Source organism: Micromys minutus, assembly GCF_963924665.1.
Source record: "Micromys minutus genome assembly, chromosome: 10".
Classification (NCBI taxonomy): Eukaryota; Metazoa; Chordata; class Mammalia; order Rodentia; family Muridae; genus Micromys; species Micromys minutus.
The window spans coordinates 49,614,568-49,631,043 of NC_137979.1; the positions used below are offsets into that span (position 1 = coordinate 49,614,568).

At 47.7% G+C, this 16,476-nt stretch overlaps 1 protein-coding gene across 1 annotated transcript in view; it reads right to left on the minus strand.

The window, feature by feature from the left end:
- Positions 1-8,752: 8,752 nt before the first annotated feature.
- The window catches only part of MAP3K14 (mitogen-activated protein kinase kinase kinase 14), a 45,116-nt gene continuing 37,392 nt past the window's right edge, over positions 8,753-16,476 (minus strand). Inside the window, exons 10-16 of the mRNA XM_080924225.1 lie at positions 16,173-16,336; positions 15,656-15,806; positions 13,947-14,279; positions 13,688-13,794; positions 12,774-12,918; positions 10,401-10,501; positions 8,753-10,105 (exon numbers count right to left, since the gene is read on the minus strand). Coding sequence (XP_080780351.1) covers positions 9,941-10,105; positions 10,401-10,501; positions 12,774-12,918; positions 13,688-13,794; positions 13,947-14,279; positions 15,656-15,806; positions 16,173-16,336 — 1,166 coding nt within the window. The 3' untranslated portion in view covers positions 8,753-9,940. The remainder of the gene's footprint in view (positions 10,106-10,400; positions 10,502-12,773; positions 12,919-13,687; positions 13,795-13,946; positions 14,280-15,655; positions 15,807-16,172; positions 16,337-16,476) is intronic.

The window sequence follows — 16,476 nt, forward strand, 5'->3', positions numbered from 1 at the left end:
GAATTGCTACCGGGATTGAATCAGCAGTATGAGAAAACACGGTGGCTTCTTTCAGGGATGAAAGTGGTGGTCTTTGCATGACTGGTCCTAGGCACGAGGACTCTGGCTCATCTGTACTGAGATGTGGATCTTAGGTCAGCTGTCTGCTGAGGCTCTGAGAGAACCACGAACAGGACCTCAAAGGCAAACTCTGCCTCCTTGACCCACATACTCTTGGTTTTCTTCATCCATCTCTTCCCCTCCCCACTCCCAGCCAGCTTTAGCTCCAATCAACCCTGAAAAGGACTTGTTGGCCCTGCCTAACCATAAAGCCTTCCTTGGACACTTTGCAGTTTTCCTGGACATCTCTGGTCATCACACAACTTCCACCCTTCCTGAAGATGTTACTGGGAGTGGAATGAAAAGCGAGTTACAATTTTGTAAACCTCATAGCAGTTCTGGGGTCTGGAAGACAAAGTCCGGTGTCGACTTATCTTGGGGCTTCTGTGCTTTGACCTGTGATGTTTGAGGTATTTTTCAGTGCCTAGTTTTTGCTAATATTCTAGAAATACCATCGCACATTCTGCAGGTGTGCTAAAAAACCCATCAGTCCTGATAGCGTTGGCTTGGAGAACCCATTGGTTTTGTATGTAGAAAAGAATGTGTGTGAATCAAGACAACTTTGTTTCTTCTTTCTACTTCTGGCATCTTTTGTTTCTTCCTTTTTTTTTTTTTGCACTGGGAACCATCATAGCTTTGCTTCCTTCCTGTGTTCTCTGAAACATCCAGCACCCGGTCTTTATGATTCTGGTGGTAGTTTTTTGTTTTTTTTTTTTTTTTAACAGATGCTGTTTATCAGGTTTATCAGGTTGAAGTTTCCTTTTTAACTTTGCTCAGTTAATTAAAAAAATATTTATCATCATCATCATCATCATCATCATCATTTTGAGACAGGGTCTCACCATGTAGACCCAGCCTGTCCTCAAAAACTCAATATATAGACCAGGGTAGCCTCAAGCTCATAAAGATCTATCTGCCTCCTGGGTTTTGAAATTAAAGGTATGTCCCACCATACCTGATCATTATTATTAAAATTCTTTAAAGATATTATCATTTTAATAATTATGTGTGTGTGCCATATATATATATGGATGCACTTGGAGGTCATAGGATGTGTGATTCTGGAAGCTGTAGTTATATCTAAGAGGTTGTAAGCCAACAGATGTGGGTGCCGGGAATCAGACGTCCTATGCAAGGGTGGTGAGCACTCAACCACTGAGCTATCTCTCCACTTGGAACTGGAATTTAGGGCTGGAGAGATGGATCAGAGGTTAAGAGCACTGACTGCTCTTCCAGAGGTCCTGAGTTCAATTCTCAGCAACCACATGGTGGCTCACAACCATCTGTAATAAGATCTGATGCCCTCTTTTGACATGTAAGCATATATACAGGCAGAACACTGTGTTTATAATAAATATGTAAATCTTTTAAAAAAAGGAACTGGAGTTTATATATAAAGTTGTGAGTGTCCCAAAGTATTGAGGATCTAACTCAGGTCTTCTACAAGAGATCTCTCTACATAACCTTGGCTGGCTGGGAACTTTCTATGTAGACCAGGGTGGTCTCAAACATGCAGAGATCTGCCTGCCTCTGCTCTCTAAGTGCTGGGATGAAAGGTTTGTGTGCACCACTCGCAGAGATTATTTTTGAAAGGGAGTACATTCTGCTATGGAGTGGGACGTTCTGCTAATGTCATTTATCAGGGAGAACCACTTAGCTCCTCTGAATCCTTACTGACTCTGTGCCTACTTGTTCTTTTAGCTCCCAAGAGGAGTGCTGAAGTCTTTAACTATGATGGCAGATCCCCCTGTTTCTCCTGGGAGGTTACATCAGTTTTCTTAAGTAAAATGTCAATGACATCATCCATGTATCTAATGTATTTTGATTATATTTACCTCCATCACACTCTTACCCTCTCACTGAATCACTTCTACTTTTCTTCCTCTCTTTAAACATTTATTTTTAAATCATATTTTAATTTTGTGTATGCACGCATGGCTGTGTACAGGTTATGTGCACATGAGTGCACATACCACTGGAGGCCAGTAGGGGGCGCACTGGATTCCCTGGAGTTGTAGGTGGTTGTGAACTTCCTGATCTGGGTGCTGGGATGTGAAATTTGGTTCTACAAGAGAAGCACATGACCTTAATAGCTGGGCTACCTCTCTAGCCCATCCTCCCTCCTTTCCTTTCCTGATTCTCTGGCAGCCTCTAATGTAGCCCAGGCTGTGTTCAAACTCCCTATGTGGTCTAGGCTGTGTTTGAACTCCTGATCCTCTTGTCTCTGTCCCTAAGTGCTGGGAACGTAGGTCATACTTAGCCATTACACTAGCTATTCTTCATGTTCTTTGAAGCTCTGGTGTTAGGAACACAGTCCTTTAGGATAGTTACACATTCTTTTGTTTTGCAGCCCTAAGGGTGGAATTCAGAGCCTTGCATATACAAGGCAAAAACTTTATTTCAAGCCTGCCTTTGGGACCCTTATCTCCTCTACTGGGCAGCCTTGTCAAGACTCAAGAGTGGAAGGAGGGGAGGCTGTGGTCAGGATGTAAAGTAATTAAGTAAATAATAGGTTAACAGTTATTTTAGTTTTATTTAGTTAATTTTGAGACAGAGTCTAATGTTTCTGTGGCTGGCTTTGATATTTAAAGATGACCTGACATTTCTGATCCTGTCTGTTTACCAGGTTGCTGGGATTACAGGCAGGTGTAATCCTAACCTGGTTTAGGTGGTACTGGGACTCAGATCTAAGCTTTTGTGAATTTGAGGCAAGCACCCAAGCAAGGAAGCTACAACCCCAACCCCATTAATATGGTTTCCTGAGGCAAAGTCTTACTATATAGCCTAGGATACCCTGGAAAGTTACTGTGTTACTCAGGCTGGCCTCAAACGTGTAATTCTCCTGTCTCTGTCTTTTGAATGCAGGAATTACAGATCAGACACAACCATGTCTGGCTTTACTTTTCCTAACTGTAAAAAAGGTATTTTCCTTTATTATTAAAAAAAACTAACATTCATGCGTTATTTTTCTCTCTGTTTCTCCATCTCTCTGTTTCTGTCTGTTTCCCCTTCTCTCTGTGTGAGATCATAGGACAATTTGTGGGAGTCAGTTATTTTCTTGTACCATGTGGCCTTTGAGGTTGAATTTAGGTCATCAGGCTCGGTTGTAACCCTGTACTATTGACTTCTTTTTCCAACTCTTGATGAAGTATCTTCTTTAACACTAGGAAACAATCTCCTTTTAACTCTGTTATTATTTGGTTTGAAACTTGCTTTGATATTAATATAGCTATTTAGCTTTTTTTGTTTGTTTGTTTGTAGTCTCCCTTGTGGTACTGGGGATTAGTGCTAGCATAGTCTTTTATACAATTCTTTAAAAAAAGATTTATTTATTTTATGTATATGAGTACACTGTTGCTGTCTTCAGAGACACCAGAAGAGAGCATCAGATTATATTCCATTACAGATGGTTGTGAGCCACCATGTGGTTGCTCGGAATTGAATTCAGGACCTCTAGAAAAGCAGGTAGTGCTCTTAACCACTGAGGCTTCTCTCCAGCCCCCAGTCTTTTAATCTTTGTGTTTTTATATTTAAAGTTGATTTTTAAAGGGCAGTCTATAGGCAAGTGTTGCTTTTCTCAATTATTTCCCCCCCAGTATTCAGAGCCTTGCATGCCAGGCAAGCAGTCCATCAACACAGATCTATTTCCAGCCCCGGCATCGCTTTTTCTGTCTTCTTAGGTAATCTCTGTTGTTTAGAACTGACTCTCTCTGTGTGTGTGTGTGTGTGTGTGTGTGTATGTGTGTGTGTATGTGTATGTATGTGTGCATGTGTATGTGTGTATATGTGTGTGTATATGTGTATGTGTATATGTGTATGTGTGTGTATGTATGTGTGTATGTGCATGTTTGTGTGTGTATGTGTGGGTGTATGTATGTGTGTGTATGTGTGTATGTATGTGTGTATGTGTGTGTATATGTGTATGTGTGTGTGTATGTGTGGGTGGCGGCTCTGGAGACTGAGCCCAGCACAGTGCCTTGTCCATGCTAAGCGCTTGCTTTAGAAGGGAGCTGAGATCTCTGCCTTTTGGGTTTAAATGGATTGTTCTGTTATTTGCTTCCATGTGTCAGATTGCTCTTTTTTTATGCCCTCCTCTAGATTATTTGCAGGATTCAGCTGGATTTTTATTATAGCTATGACTGACTTGTTATTTTAGTTGTTTTAACCAAACTTATTTCAGTTGAGAACCTGTAAGGGTCGAATGACCCGTTCACAGGGGTGGCCTAAGAACATTGGAAAACACAGATATTTACATTACAATTCATAACAGTAGCAAAGTTACAGTTATGAAGAAGCAATGAAAATGATTTTATGGTTGGGGTCACCACAACACAAGGAGCTGTATTGAAGGGTTGCAGCATTAGGAAGGTTGAGAGCCACTGCATTAGGCATTGGCTATGAGACTTTAACTTATCTCTGGCTACCTTCAAATGGTAACAGGATAACATGGCAATCTTCCTGTAACAAGGGAACCCTTAACAGTGACATCATTTCCTCCTCGTGACCAGGTATCTGAAATGGAGTTTAGAGATAAGAGAGGGCTGAGATATTGCTCAATGGTACAGCATCTGCCAAGCATTTGGGAGCCTCCATGTTTAATCCAGAGGGCATGAGGGGAAGAGAGAGAGAAAGAGAGAGAGGGAGAGATAGAGAAAGAGAAAGAGAGAATAAATATGAATATGGGTTTGTAATAATTAACTAAACAAGGAGAACAGCACACCAGAGAGTTTTTTCTGCTTCTAGAATGCAGAAGGCAGAAGACTAGAGGAATGCAGTATCTGATGGAGGCAGGAACTGAGAAAGGTCAAAGACCACACAGGATGCTGAACCAATCTGTCCAGGTGAGTCCTGGGAGTAGCTTGGAGATTTGAGGTATGAGGAAAAGGGTCAGGGGTCAGGGGTGCTCTTTCCCCACCAGGCAAGGCATCGGAAGATGCTGACATTCCCAAGGTGTGCCTGGTCCCTGTGTGATGACCCTTAAGTGAAACTGGCCAGGCAGTAAGACCTACAGTTGAAAGAATCCCAATGAGCTGCTTTAACGATTCCATTCTTGAATAGGAGCAACTGAGGGCCACCAAAGACTTGACAGAACTGTCAGTATGCGGATGAAAAGTTGATTCCGGAACAGCAAAGGTAGCTCGGGAAACAGGACAGCAGGAGGGTACTTCAAAGAGAAGCTAATCATTTTCAAGGACACAAAGATGATGCTAAAATGTATCACATCAAAACCAAAACAAAGAAAACCAAGATGTTATGAAGAAGAACTACAGAACACCTTTTGGCAAATAAATAAAGAGTATTCTTTCTGGAGAACAAGAAAGAGTTTTCTGGAAAACAGACCCCAAATATGGAGCTATCATTGGAGTGAGGAATCTCTTCTGCTTTTCCCGAATACATTGATGTGTAGGCCTGAAGACAGCCTGCATGTTCCTCCCCAGGAGCCTTCCATGTTGTCCTTTGAGGCAGGGTCTCTCACTGGCTGATCAGGCCAGCCAGGAGTCTCAGGGATCCTCCTGTCTGCCTTCTTAGCATTTAGATTCTAGGCACCGCTGCCATGTCTGTCTTACATGGATTCTGGGGTTTGAACTCTGGTTCTCATGCTTGTGAGACAACCATTTTCTCAACCCAGGAGATGGGCCTATGTAGTCTAGAATGGAGATCTAGAAAGAACAAAGGTTCGAGAAGAAAAAAGTAAGAATGTCCCTGAGAAGGGTCTCAGTGGCTTGGGAAGACTCATGGAATGCTGGGGCGATCCTGCTGTTGTGGACACAGCTCACACCAGGAACAGCAGGTTCACAAGCGTGTTTTTCATTTTTGTGCATACGTGTGTGTGCATGTGGAACTTTAGGAGTCATCCTTGCTTCTAACTTCCTCATTCTTAGAGGCAGGGTCTCTCTATGAAACCCAGCGCTCACAGATACAATGCGTTGCTCTGGGGCTCTCTCCTGTCTCCACCTTCGGAGACTGGGGATACAGGCCCGCCCATCTTACCCACTTGGCATTTATGTGGGTTCTGCGATCAGAACTCTGGTCCTCACACTTAACATGGCAAGTGTTTTAGCTTGTTACCTTCATGACCCACAAATATTAAAAAAAAAAAAAAAAGAGTACACCGCAGCTGTCTTCAGACACACCAGCAGAGGGCATCAGATCCCATTACAAACAGTTGTGAGCCACCATGTGGTTTCTGGGAACTGAACTCAGGACTCTGGAAGATCAGTCAGTGCTCTTAACCGATTAGCTGTCTCTCCAGACCTCACAGATACTTTTAAAAGGGAAACCCTAGTAGTTTATAAGTGGGAAAAACTCATAATGGTTGGCTTTAAAATTCTGATTAGTTTTTAATCTAGAATTTGTTTGTTGATTTGTTTATTTTCAGTATTTCAAGACGGGGTTTCTTTGTGTAGCCCTGGCTGTTCTGGAACTGGGCCAGGCTGGCCTTGAATTTACAGAGATCCTCCTGCCTCTGCCTCTCTAGTGCTTGGGATTAAAGGCCTGTACAACCTGTTTTTGGTTTTTTTTTTTTGTTTTTGTTTTTTTTTTTTTGAGAAAAGTTAAAACATCAGGCCTGCAGCTGTTCTGAGGTATGCCTGGGTGGGGACCCTTAATTTTTTTTTTTCTCATCAGCAAATAAACTCATCAATACTCTTGAGTCAGGAGTATTTATTGCTTTGATAAAGGTGAAAAGGAAATGAATGTTGAATTTCAGCTGTTAGCCACTGTATTTAAGGGCTAGGACAGAGGGGGATCATGTCTTTGGACCATGGTGCTCTTGAGCTTGTAACCATACGGTTTTCTTGGAAGGGACCTTAAATTTCACGACCTTTAAAACACTACACACCGCACCACGCTGCACTTTTGACTTCTCGGTGATGGCTCAAGGCCTCACACTCTTCTGGAAGCCCCAGGCCCGCCCAAGTAAGCACGTTTCAGGCTGATTCCCCGCCCCCTCCCCGGCCCCCAGACCCTCAGAACGTTATGGGTTTACTAACTTTGGGTTTCTGATCCTCAGCAGTGTCTCATATAGGTGGATTCGGCGACCGCCTTTGCAAAGACATAAAATCCCAAACCCGTCACTCTGCCAAACGTGCACCCGCGCACCCGCGTTTGCGCTCCCGTTGGAAAGTTCATTAAGACCCAGCCCCAATTTTTGCACAGCGAGGGCTACTGCAGTAATCAAAGGCACCTAGAGGGCTTGGCTGGGGTCAGCTTTCCTTTCCACGCCCCAGGCCAACATCAGTTAGCTTTCCCTTCCTCCGCCTCCGCCCAGCCATCCTGGAGCCTCCCACCACTAGGCCGCCTGCTCGCACCTGTCACCCCCATGCTGACGGAGGCTCTGTCAGGGAGGCGGGGAGCCGTCTGATGGCTGCTGCCCCTCCGCCTCCAGTGCGCTCTTTGGCTAGCTGGGAGGAGGGGCACTGAAAATGATGGGGGCTCTGGCGCCTGTGATGTTGCGGCTTCTGTGACGTTCCGGCCAGGGGATATAGCATGCAGGAAACCTGAAGGTTCACGCTAAAGATGAGGGTGGGAGCAGGTGAGAATCTTTTGAATCTTGGAGGTCGAGTGGCCAACCCCCCTCCCTCACCACGGACCAAGACTTGGGGCAGCTGGCGGCTCTGCAGGAGGCCAGGTATGTGGAGATTCAGTCCAAGCTGTACATATGTGCAGCACACACACACACACACACACACACCTGTGCAATGCTTTCCAGGGTGACCTTACAATTTTTTTACAATCACATTTACTGTGTGTGAACACTTTTATACCACATGCAGTGTGTGGAGGTCAGAGGACAACTTTTGGGAATAGTCAACTTCCACGGTGTGATGCCTGGGACCAAATTCAGGTTGTCTAGTGTTAGGCTCCATTTCAGCAGGCTTTAATCACACCCCCCTCCCCCGAAAAGCTGGACATGGTAGCAAAAACCCTTATTTAATTCTGGCAGTGGAGAGGCAGAGGCAGAGGCAGAAGGATTTCTGTGAGTTTGAGGCCAGCCTGTCTACATAATGAGTTCCAAACAGTCAGGGCTACATAGACCTTGTCTCAAATCCCCATCCCCCACCCCCAAAATTTTTTCCTCTGAGACAAAGTTTCATGTAGCCTGGGCTGGCTTCAAATTCTTCATGTAGCCCAGGCTGGATTACAGGTGCACACTATCATAGTCAGCTCCTTCTGGGGGCTGGAGCATGTCACAGACAGTGCTCCTGTGTCCTCACCACCCTCTGCTCCGTGATAGAGAAACCACACCTTGCTGATGTTCAAACTGGTACCAGGTAGGTCCTCTGGCCGCCAGGCCTCAGGACAGGCAAGGGTGAGTGAGTCATGCAAGCCCCTCCCCTTCTGGTGCTACTGGGCTGCCTGGCCTCTTGGCCTTCTCCCCTCAGCCCAAGATTTGGGCCAGGGATATCCCAGATGCTACAGGAGATGGGCATAGCAGAGCCGGGGGACAAGCAGCCCTCAGACAGGCTGATGCCAGTCCTTGCTCCAACAACGGGAAGACTCGAAGGAACCCACCCCAGCAGCTGTCAGGGTTGTGGAGTACTGCAGGTAGGCAAAAGAGGAGACATCACAGCCTATAAACACCCATCTTCATTCCAAACTTTATTGTGTACAGAGCTCAACACATCTCAAATGCAGCACTGTGGCTGCGGTTCATGTGCTGGGGCCAGGAGCAGCCTAGATCCATGCAAATAGCTGGACAGAAGCTATCCTGGTTGGTTGAGGTCGGGGGATGAGCGTCTCCACAGACGTCTCTGTGCCCTTCCCTACAACGATTCACAGTTAACTTAATGCTACAATGAGTCCTAAGCAGCCATTTCTAAGTCCTGCCAGGAGAAGCCCCAGCGAGGGCAATGGGGTTGGGGGTGCTCATCTTAAATCTGAAAGCTTGAGGGGGGTCAAGCCTGTGTGGATGATGGGTCAAGACAGTCCCCACCCCATCCCCTGGCCTGCTTGTGACTATGCTCTGCCGGAAGGCAGCCAGGAAAGTGCTTTGAGGTCATCAGAGTGCAAAGTGCTGCTGGCAGTGTCTGGCCACCATGAAGCTGCCATGCTGGATTCTGACTGTACCCCAGAAGGTGGCGGGCCCTGATTCTGTGGCTTTCCTGAGCATCTGCCATTTGCAGACCATTCCTGTCAGGTGGGTCTCATATCGTCCTTCATTTCCACAGATGAGGGCTTAGAGTGCCAGGGAGCCAGTGGGGCTGATGCTCTGAGGAGTGCTGTCCTGTTCAGCAGCCACACACCTGAAGCCGCTTCTCTTCAGCATCTTCTATGGCCCTTGGTTGATCCAGGAGCTCAACTCAGGACCTGGGTTGCAATAGTATGAAGGCTCTGTGCGCTCTCCTGTCCTTCCTGCTCCTTCAGTCTCGCACTAGTCAAGGCCAGGACCCCACAAGTCCCCGGGCAGGCACACCTACTGCCTTGCCCTGTATGAGCTGGGCGGGAACCCCTAGACACTCTCCTAAGACACTCGATCCAAGCGGGAAGCTGCTCCCCAACTGCTGGCAAGTGCTGACTGGTCCTCGAGGGGCTGGCTACCTTGTTTGGAGCATCACAAAGAGCACTGGCTCTCTTTCTGGGGCACGAGACCCGTCTTCTTCCTTGTCTCTTCACGAGGGAAGGGTTTCTTCCGCCAGGAGCCAGCAGCACTCAGGAGGAAGTCCTGGGAGGTGTTTTACCCTGCTCCTTTCATGGCTCGCAAGCCTGGGTCTTAGTGCTGAACCAGGGGCTGGCAGGCCCCTGAGCAGACTCATCCAGCATCTCAGAGTAGCACCACCGAGTACCAAGATTCAAAGGAAGCCTGCTGTGTCCAGAGAGGAGCTGGTGGTGGCAGACAGGGCTAGGGCTGGTTCTCCAGCTGGCCATGCTTGACCCTCCAGGTCCAAGCAAAACTGCCATCAGGGGCTAGGGTGCACTGCAGGTCAATGCCCGAGTCTGGCACCTCCATGTCATAGCCAACAGGCTGCCCATCTTTGGTCACCAAGCTGAAAGCCGGGGCTGGGATCTGTGGGCAGAGCAAACCAGCAGGGTTGAGAGCGTAGCATGCAGCAAGAAGGCAGCTAGAGTGTAAAGCTGATGGTCCCTGAACATGCTGGGAGACACCTCTTTCAGTCAAACAGTTATGGGGAGAACACTTACTGAGCGTCATTCTAGAGGACTCAGAGAGTCCTTCAGGCCCAACTGTGGGTCTACAGATCCTCTATGCCCCTTGCCTGTCCTGCCCTGAGACCTGGAGACCAGCTAAGCCACAGGCCACTATTCCCCAGGGTACCATTTCTAAGTGTGCCCTGCTTCCTTACCTGGCTGCTGATGCGGGTTGCAATGTCTCCCACCTTGACCCGGTGGAATTCCCGGATGTGCAGATGTTCGCCATTGAGAGACTGTATCTGGACCTTGACACCTAGAAAGCAAAGGCTGAGAGTAAGGGCAGGGGAGAGGCTGGTTACCCAGAGAGCGGGGAGCAGGCAGGGCCAAGGGCAGCCTCTGTGAAGGCACTCACAGAGTGGAGCAGGTCTGGCTGAGGCGAAGCAGCAGAGAGCAAATTCAGGTTAGAGGGGCCTGGATCTTACACAGCTCTTCCTGGCTAGCAATACCTGCAATTTGGCCTGCATCCTTGCTAAGAGGCTGGCTCCCAGGGGGGGTGTAATATTCTACTCTGATGTGTAGCAAGCAAGAAGGCAGTGGGGACAGAGGATGGCCTTGCTGAGTTACTGTTTATCACCTCCTGTCTGTCTTCTTATTCTTTACAACCTCTCCATCTACCTTGATTTCTTCTTCCTTTTTGGGGGAGACAGAGTTTCTTTATGTAATCCTATGAGCTCTGCCTGCCTCTGCCTCCTGAGTGCTGGGATCAAAGGTGTGTGCCACCCACCACTGCTTGGCTGTCTTTCTTGTTTGGTTCAGTCAACTGAGTCACATGTGGTGACATGTAGCTATTTTAAAGTCTTCTACAAACCTAAATGACACAGACTTAACTTCCTCTTTTAGTATGACACATTCAGGGCAGGGGTGTCCCTCAGTGGTGGACACTTGCCCAGCATGAGCAACAGCCCTCCTGCTCAGCATCACAACCAAAAGAAACAATGCATCAATATAAATTGTCCTAAAAATGGCAGCAACTGAACCTCTCTGTAAAGCCCTCTGTTTTATGGGGGGGAGGGGCAACAAGTAACTGTCATTTCAAACTTCATTTCAGGCTTGCTTAATGTCCCGACTACTCCACGTTTTTGTGGTAAAATGGATAAACAATATAATGAATTGTGTGCAATGCTAGTTCCTCAGATTCCATTAAAAAGCCTCTAAAGAGAGAGATGCGGTGTCTCATCTACTCATAAAGGGATACAGTGTCTCCTCTATTCATAGAGATGAAAAACTTCCTTTGCTCCCACTTCCTCAAGGGTTTCTCTGTGTAGCCCTGGCTGTCCTGAAACTCTGCAGACCAGGTTGGCTTGAACTGACAGAGATCCACCTGCCTCTGCCTCTTGAGTGTTGAGATTAAGGGTGTGTGCCACCACGGCCTGGAATGAAAGACTTCCAATCCCCACTTTTTCTCTGGCAGAATGTCAAGGATGTCAGACAGCCGTTCCATCCCTGAGTATCCTCTAAGCTCTTGCGAGTCCCTTCATAATAACTTTGTGCACAATCAAATATTTTAAAGTAACAAGCCAATTCCAGAAAACTCAAGATCCAGCAGAGACTATTTCTTTTTTAAATATATTAGAGAGAAAAATCTAAAGATGTAACAGATAAGTTAGGCTACCCATCCTGACTCAGTAAGCATTTTTCTTAAATAATACCACCCCAGCCTTATCCCATGCCATTTCTGTTGAGTTTTGAGCATTTGTTGCTTTGAGTCATAACATCCCAATTTTAGTCCAGACAGGAAGCAAGCTCAGCATGCTTCCGCTCTCTCCAACATTCTTAATTTAGACTGTAGGCAACTTAAGAGTGTCTCTGAACTGAAGTGGCCTTTGTCATGGCCTTGGGGTCTGACAGGTCTGGGGACAGCTGGTACCTATGAGCTGATAAAGCTTTCCTGGTAAAATCCTAACTTGACTGTGGTGCTAAGCTTGAAAGCAGACGTTTAAATGCCCTCTCATCCTCTGACTTCAGTTCCCAGCAGATGATGCCAACAGACTTGTTACTGGTATTTATTATATATATATAAGTACACTGTAACTGTCTTCCGACATACCAGAAAAGGGCATCAGATCTTATTACAGATGGTTGTGAGCCACCATGTGGTTGCTGAGATTTGAACTCAGGACCTCTGGAAAAGCAGTCAGTGCTCTTAACCATTGAGCCATCTCTCCAGCTCTTGTTGCTGGTTTCTTGATTAAACTGCTTCTGAGTGTGTTCCTATATTCCCCATCAACAGGCATTTAGTATTCAGTTTCTGGCCCTAGCATAGGATTGGCCATTTTCCTCCCCACATTGTTGGCCTTTCTGTGATTCTATAGGCAGCCAGCGGTGGAACAACGGTTCTCTAGTCTGGGAACCCTTGTGAGTGGTCAGGGCTCTCTGTCTAAACCCAGCTTTCCAGGAGTGTGAGGTTCTGTGTGGCAGGCACATTCCTCCCCCACCCTTCTGTGCTGAGGAGAGGCCATGAACTGTTTCTCGGCCCCTCCCTGGTTCCTGGCAGGAACGGGCTGGAGGAGGGAAGCAGACCTCACCATTGAAGTAGCTCGGGATGTCAGTAGGCCGCCCCCGGGCCAGCACCATGCTGCAGCTGGAGCTTCTGGCCTCTGCTTGGCTGCTCCAAGAGTGCACGCCGGAACTCAGGGTGTCACGTGAGCTCTGAGAGGCCTTAGATGGGTTCTGAACACAAGGGCAGGCACAGACTCAGGAGACTGTCTCTGGCCTTGGTTTCCTTCGGGGCAAAAAGATCTGAACCTTTCTTAGATAGACTGGGAAGGTACATTTTTATGTGGGACCAAAGCTACCTCCCACTCTCCATAATACCTAAAGCCTTTTCTGATTCCTAGGTGTGTCGAAGGCATCCTGTCTCAGTCTGGGGCACAAGCGAGGAGGGTGATGGTGTGTTTCTCTTTCTAGAGTCCTAACAAATGTAGCTCAACTATGTAATATAAGGCAGACCACTATATGTGTGTAGTTAAAAATCTTTTTTTAAAATTATTTATTATATATAAATACACTGTAGCTGTCTCTCAGACACACCACAAGAGGGCATCAGATCTCATTACAGATGGTTTTGAGCCACCATGTGGTTGCTGGGATTTGAACTCAGGACCTTGGGAAGAGCAATCGGTGCTCTTAACCGCTGAGCCATCTCTCCAGCCCAGTTAAAAAATCTTTTAATCATGGGTCCTTTTATGTGTTTTAGTAGAACATCCTCTCACCTGTGTCTGCTTCAGCCAAACTTTCACAAGTCTGCCTTAGTCTTTCACCTGTGTCCACTTCAGGAAAACACTCCTTCACATGTTTGCCCCAGCAAGACACTATGCAATGCAACTGACTTTCCAAAGAACCCCTCAAGTTCCCACCCCAGGGTGACCTCGTTGCCCTTGCTCTGTCTATGGCTCAAACAACGCCCTTGTCCAAGGGAGCGAGTGGCTTGGCAGCTCACCTTTTCACTGTCGTCTGACAGTGACAGGCTGTCAATGCTGAGGCATGAGAGAATCTGTTCCTGTTCCTCCAGAGAAAATGGCTGGGACAGGCTGTTGAGAAACAGTTCTGCAGGAGGAAGTGAGCAGAGGAAGACAGCATGAAGGGCGGGAGGAGTTACTAGGTTCCTAAGGTATACCCCCTCCCCCCCCCAAGCCTGCAGGAGCTGGCCTGGGGGTGCAGGGCAGGAGCAGGAGGCGTGGCCACAGCTGAGTGTCTACCTATCTCTAGCTGTTGCAGCTCCAGCTCTGGGAAGGTTGCCCTCCGGTCTGGGAAGCTGGGGCCTTTGACCGGGGCTGGGTCCAGGGAGGACAGAGGCAGGGGTTCCCATGTGCCAGACTCCTCCTTGCTCAGGTTCAGGGCTGGGGCTTTGTTCGGTTCTGGTGGTTCAGGCGGTAGAGGAGGCTGAGGCTCAGGGGCTCTGTCTATGTTGTTCTTGGCTGGTGGGTTCTCTCTGGGTAGGGTATCTAGGGTCTGGTGGCAGGTGGCTTGGTCTTTGGGTGGAGGTCTTGGTTCTTTATATTCTCCTTTCCAAGGGCTTTTCAGACCTCCAACTGTAAGAGAGAAAGGCACTGAAGGTGAGGAGGAAATATGCAGGCATGCAGACACCAGCCCAGGAAGAATGGCTTATTAATTAAAACATTAAACTATGTGTGTATGTGTTGGTTATGTGAGTGCAGTTCCCATAAAGGCTGGAAGACAGGGCATCAGATTCTCTGGAGTTTCAGTTACAGGTGGTTCACCACTGGGCATGGGTGCTAGGAACTGAACTCGGGTCTTCGGAAAGAGCATCTTCCTAGTCCCACCTTTTATTCCTTTAACTACTGCTGGTCTTCTGCCCACTGCTAAGTTACGTTTGATTATGCTCCATTCTTGATTTCCTCTCTCTTATTTGAGACAAGGCTTTGCTATGTAGCTCAAGTGGTGCTCTCTCTTAAAGTCCTCTTGTGTTTGTCTCTTAAGTACTATGATCACAGAAATGCTGCATCCATATGTCTCAGCCCGTGTGTGTGTGTGTGTGTGTGTGTGTGTGTGTGTGTGTGTGTCTGTGTAATACATATACACATACATATAAAATTTGAGACAGGGCTTTACTGTGTAGTCCTGGCTGGCCTTGAACTTCCAGAAGCTGCTCTGCCTCTCAAGAGCAGGGGAAAAGGCATGTGCTCCCACATTCAGCCCTTTTTATTGTTTTATTTATATTTATTTATTTTTTAGACAATGTCTCATTCTATATCCCGGGCTTTAAAGTCCAACAATCCTCTTTGCCCCTGCCTTTTAGGAGCAGGGATTCCAGGCCTGAATCAGCACATCCAGCTAAGATGGGTGCTGCTTTCTTTATTGATTTTTTTAACTTGCAATGGAGCTCTTATGGTGCAGGCCTCCTGGGGGCCTTCTCACTGAGTGCTCACTCTGTGCGTATGGAGTGGTGGTGAGTGCTGGGCAATATCTTGTCTCCAGTCATCTGCTTTTCCACTCTCCCTTGAGGGGCTCTTAACCGCTCTCAACTCCCGCTGGCCAACAAGGCTGCAGTATACCAGGAGTATAGGGCTTGGGTCTGCCCGAGTGCAGGTACCTGGCACAGCTGCAGCCTGGTCAGTGCCCTCCTGGTGCCCAGGGAGTCCTGTGCCCACTGTTCCACCAGCACTTGGTGCCGACAACTTTCTGGCTCTTTACACTTGAGTGGCTACGGGGCGTGTGTGGCTTTAATTTGCACTCTGAGTCACCTTTCCACGTCACAGTCCCTCCTCCTCCACGTCCCAAGCCTGGCATTTATCCCAAGCACAAGGTCAGGCACACTGCCTCAGGCTTCCCAGCACTGAGGGAAGATGGCAGGATTGAGGCTGTTTCTCTCACTCTTCACCAGCTCCTGTTCCAACCTTCCCTCTGCCCACCGCTCTCTGTCCACCCAGGCAGACGGGGCTCTTACCTTCCTGTAATGCCTTGCCCACTTTCTTCCGAAGCTCCATGGCAGATGCTCGTTGGACTGGCTCTTTCCTCAGCCCCTCCTGGATGGCCTGGGCTGTGAGGGGTGCACAGGAAGGCGGAATCTCCCTGACAGGTGGAGGCTCACTGGCAATCTAGAGGCCAAAAGGCGACATTCAAGACCTGTTTCCTCCTCCTTCCCACCTCACAGCTCATGCTTCCTCTCCACCAATCCCTTCCTTTCCCCACATTAGCTTGGAGATCCACTATAAGGAGGGAGAGGGCTGCACCATAGCCAGTGGAGAGTATCCCTAGAAAATGAAAACCTGGATCCAAATAGGACAAGCAACACGATACCATGTTCTTCAGGCCTAGTCTAAAGGAGGCTAGTGGGCCCGGGCAACAGGCAGAAGAAACCTACCATTACTCACATCTGTCATGGAGGACAAACCCTCACTAGCCTGTGGCCTGGGCCCATAGCTGCTGGCCTCCTCCCATAGCTGTTAGGGGCCATCACTGACCTTGAGACAGAGTGGGCCTCGGAAGTACTGAGTCCAGGGGTGGCAGCCATTAAGCATGTGGAGCATCATGCAACAGCTGCTCCAGATGTCCACCTTGGCATCGCAGGGCTTTCCCATCACCACTTCTGGTGCCATGTGTGTCTCCGTGCCAGGAATGTAGTCCCCTGAGAGCGCGGGCCAGAGAGAGAATCATCATCATGAATTCAGAGCCCACTTTAGTTACTTCCTGGGTTACCCCAGGTGAAACATTTTAAATAAGAGGTTGTATCATTGTGTGGATGTGTGAGCGTGCATGTGTGCCATG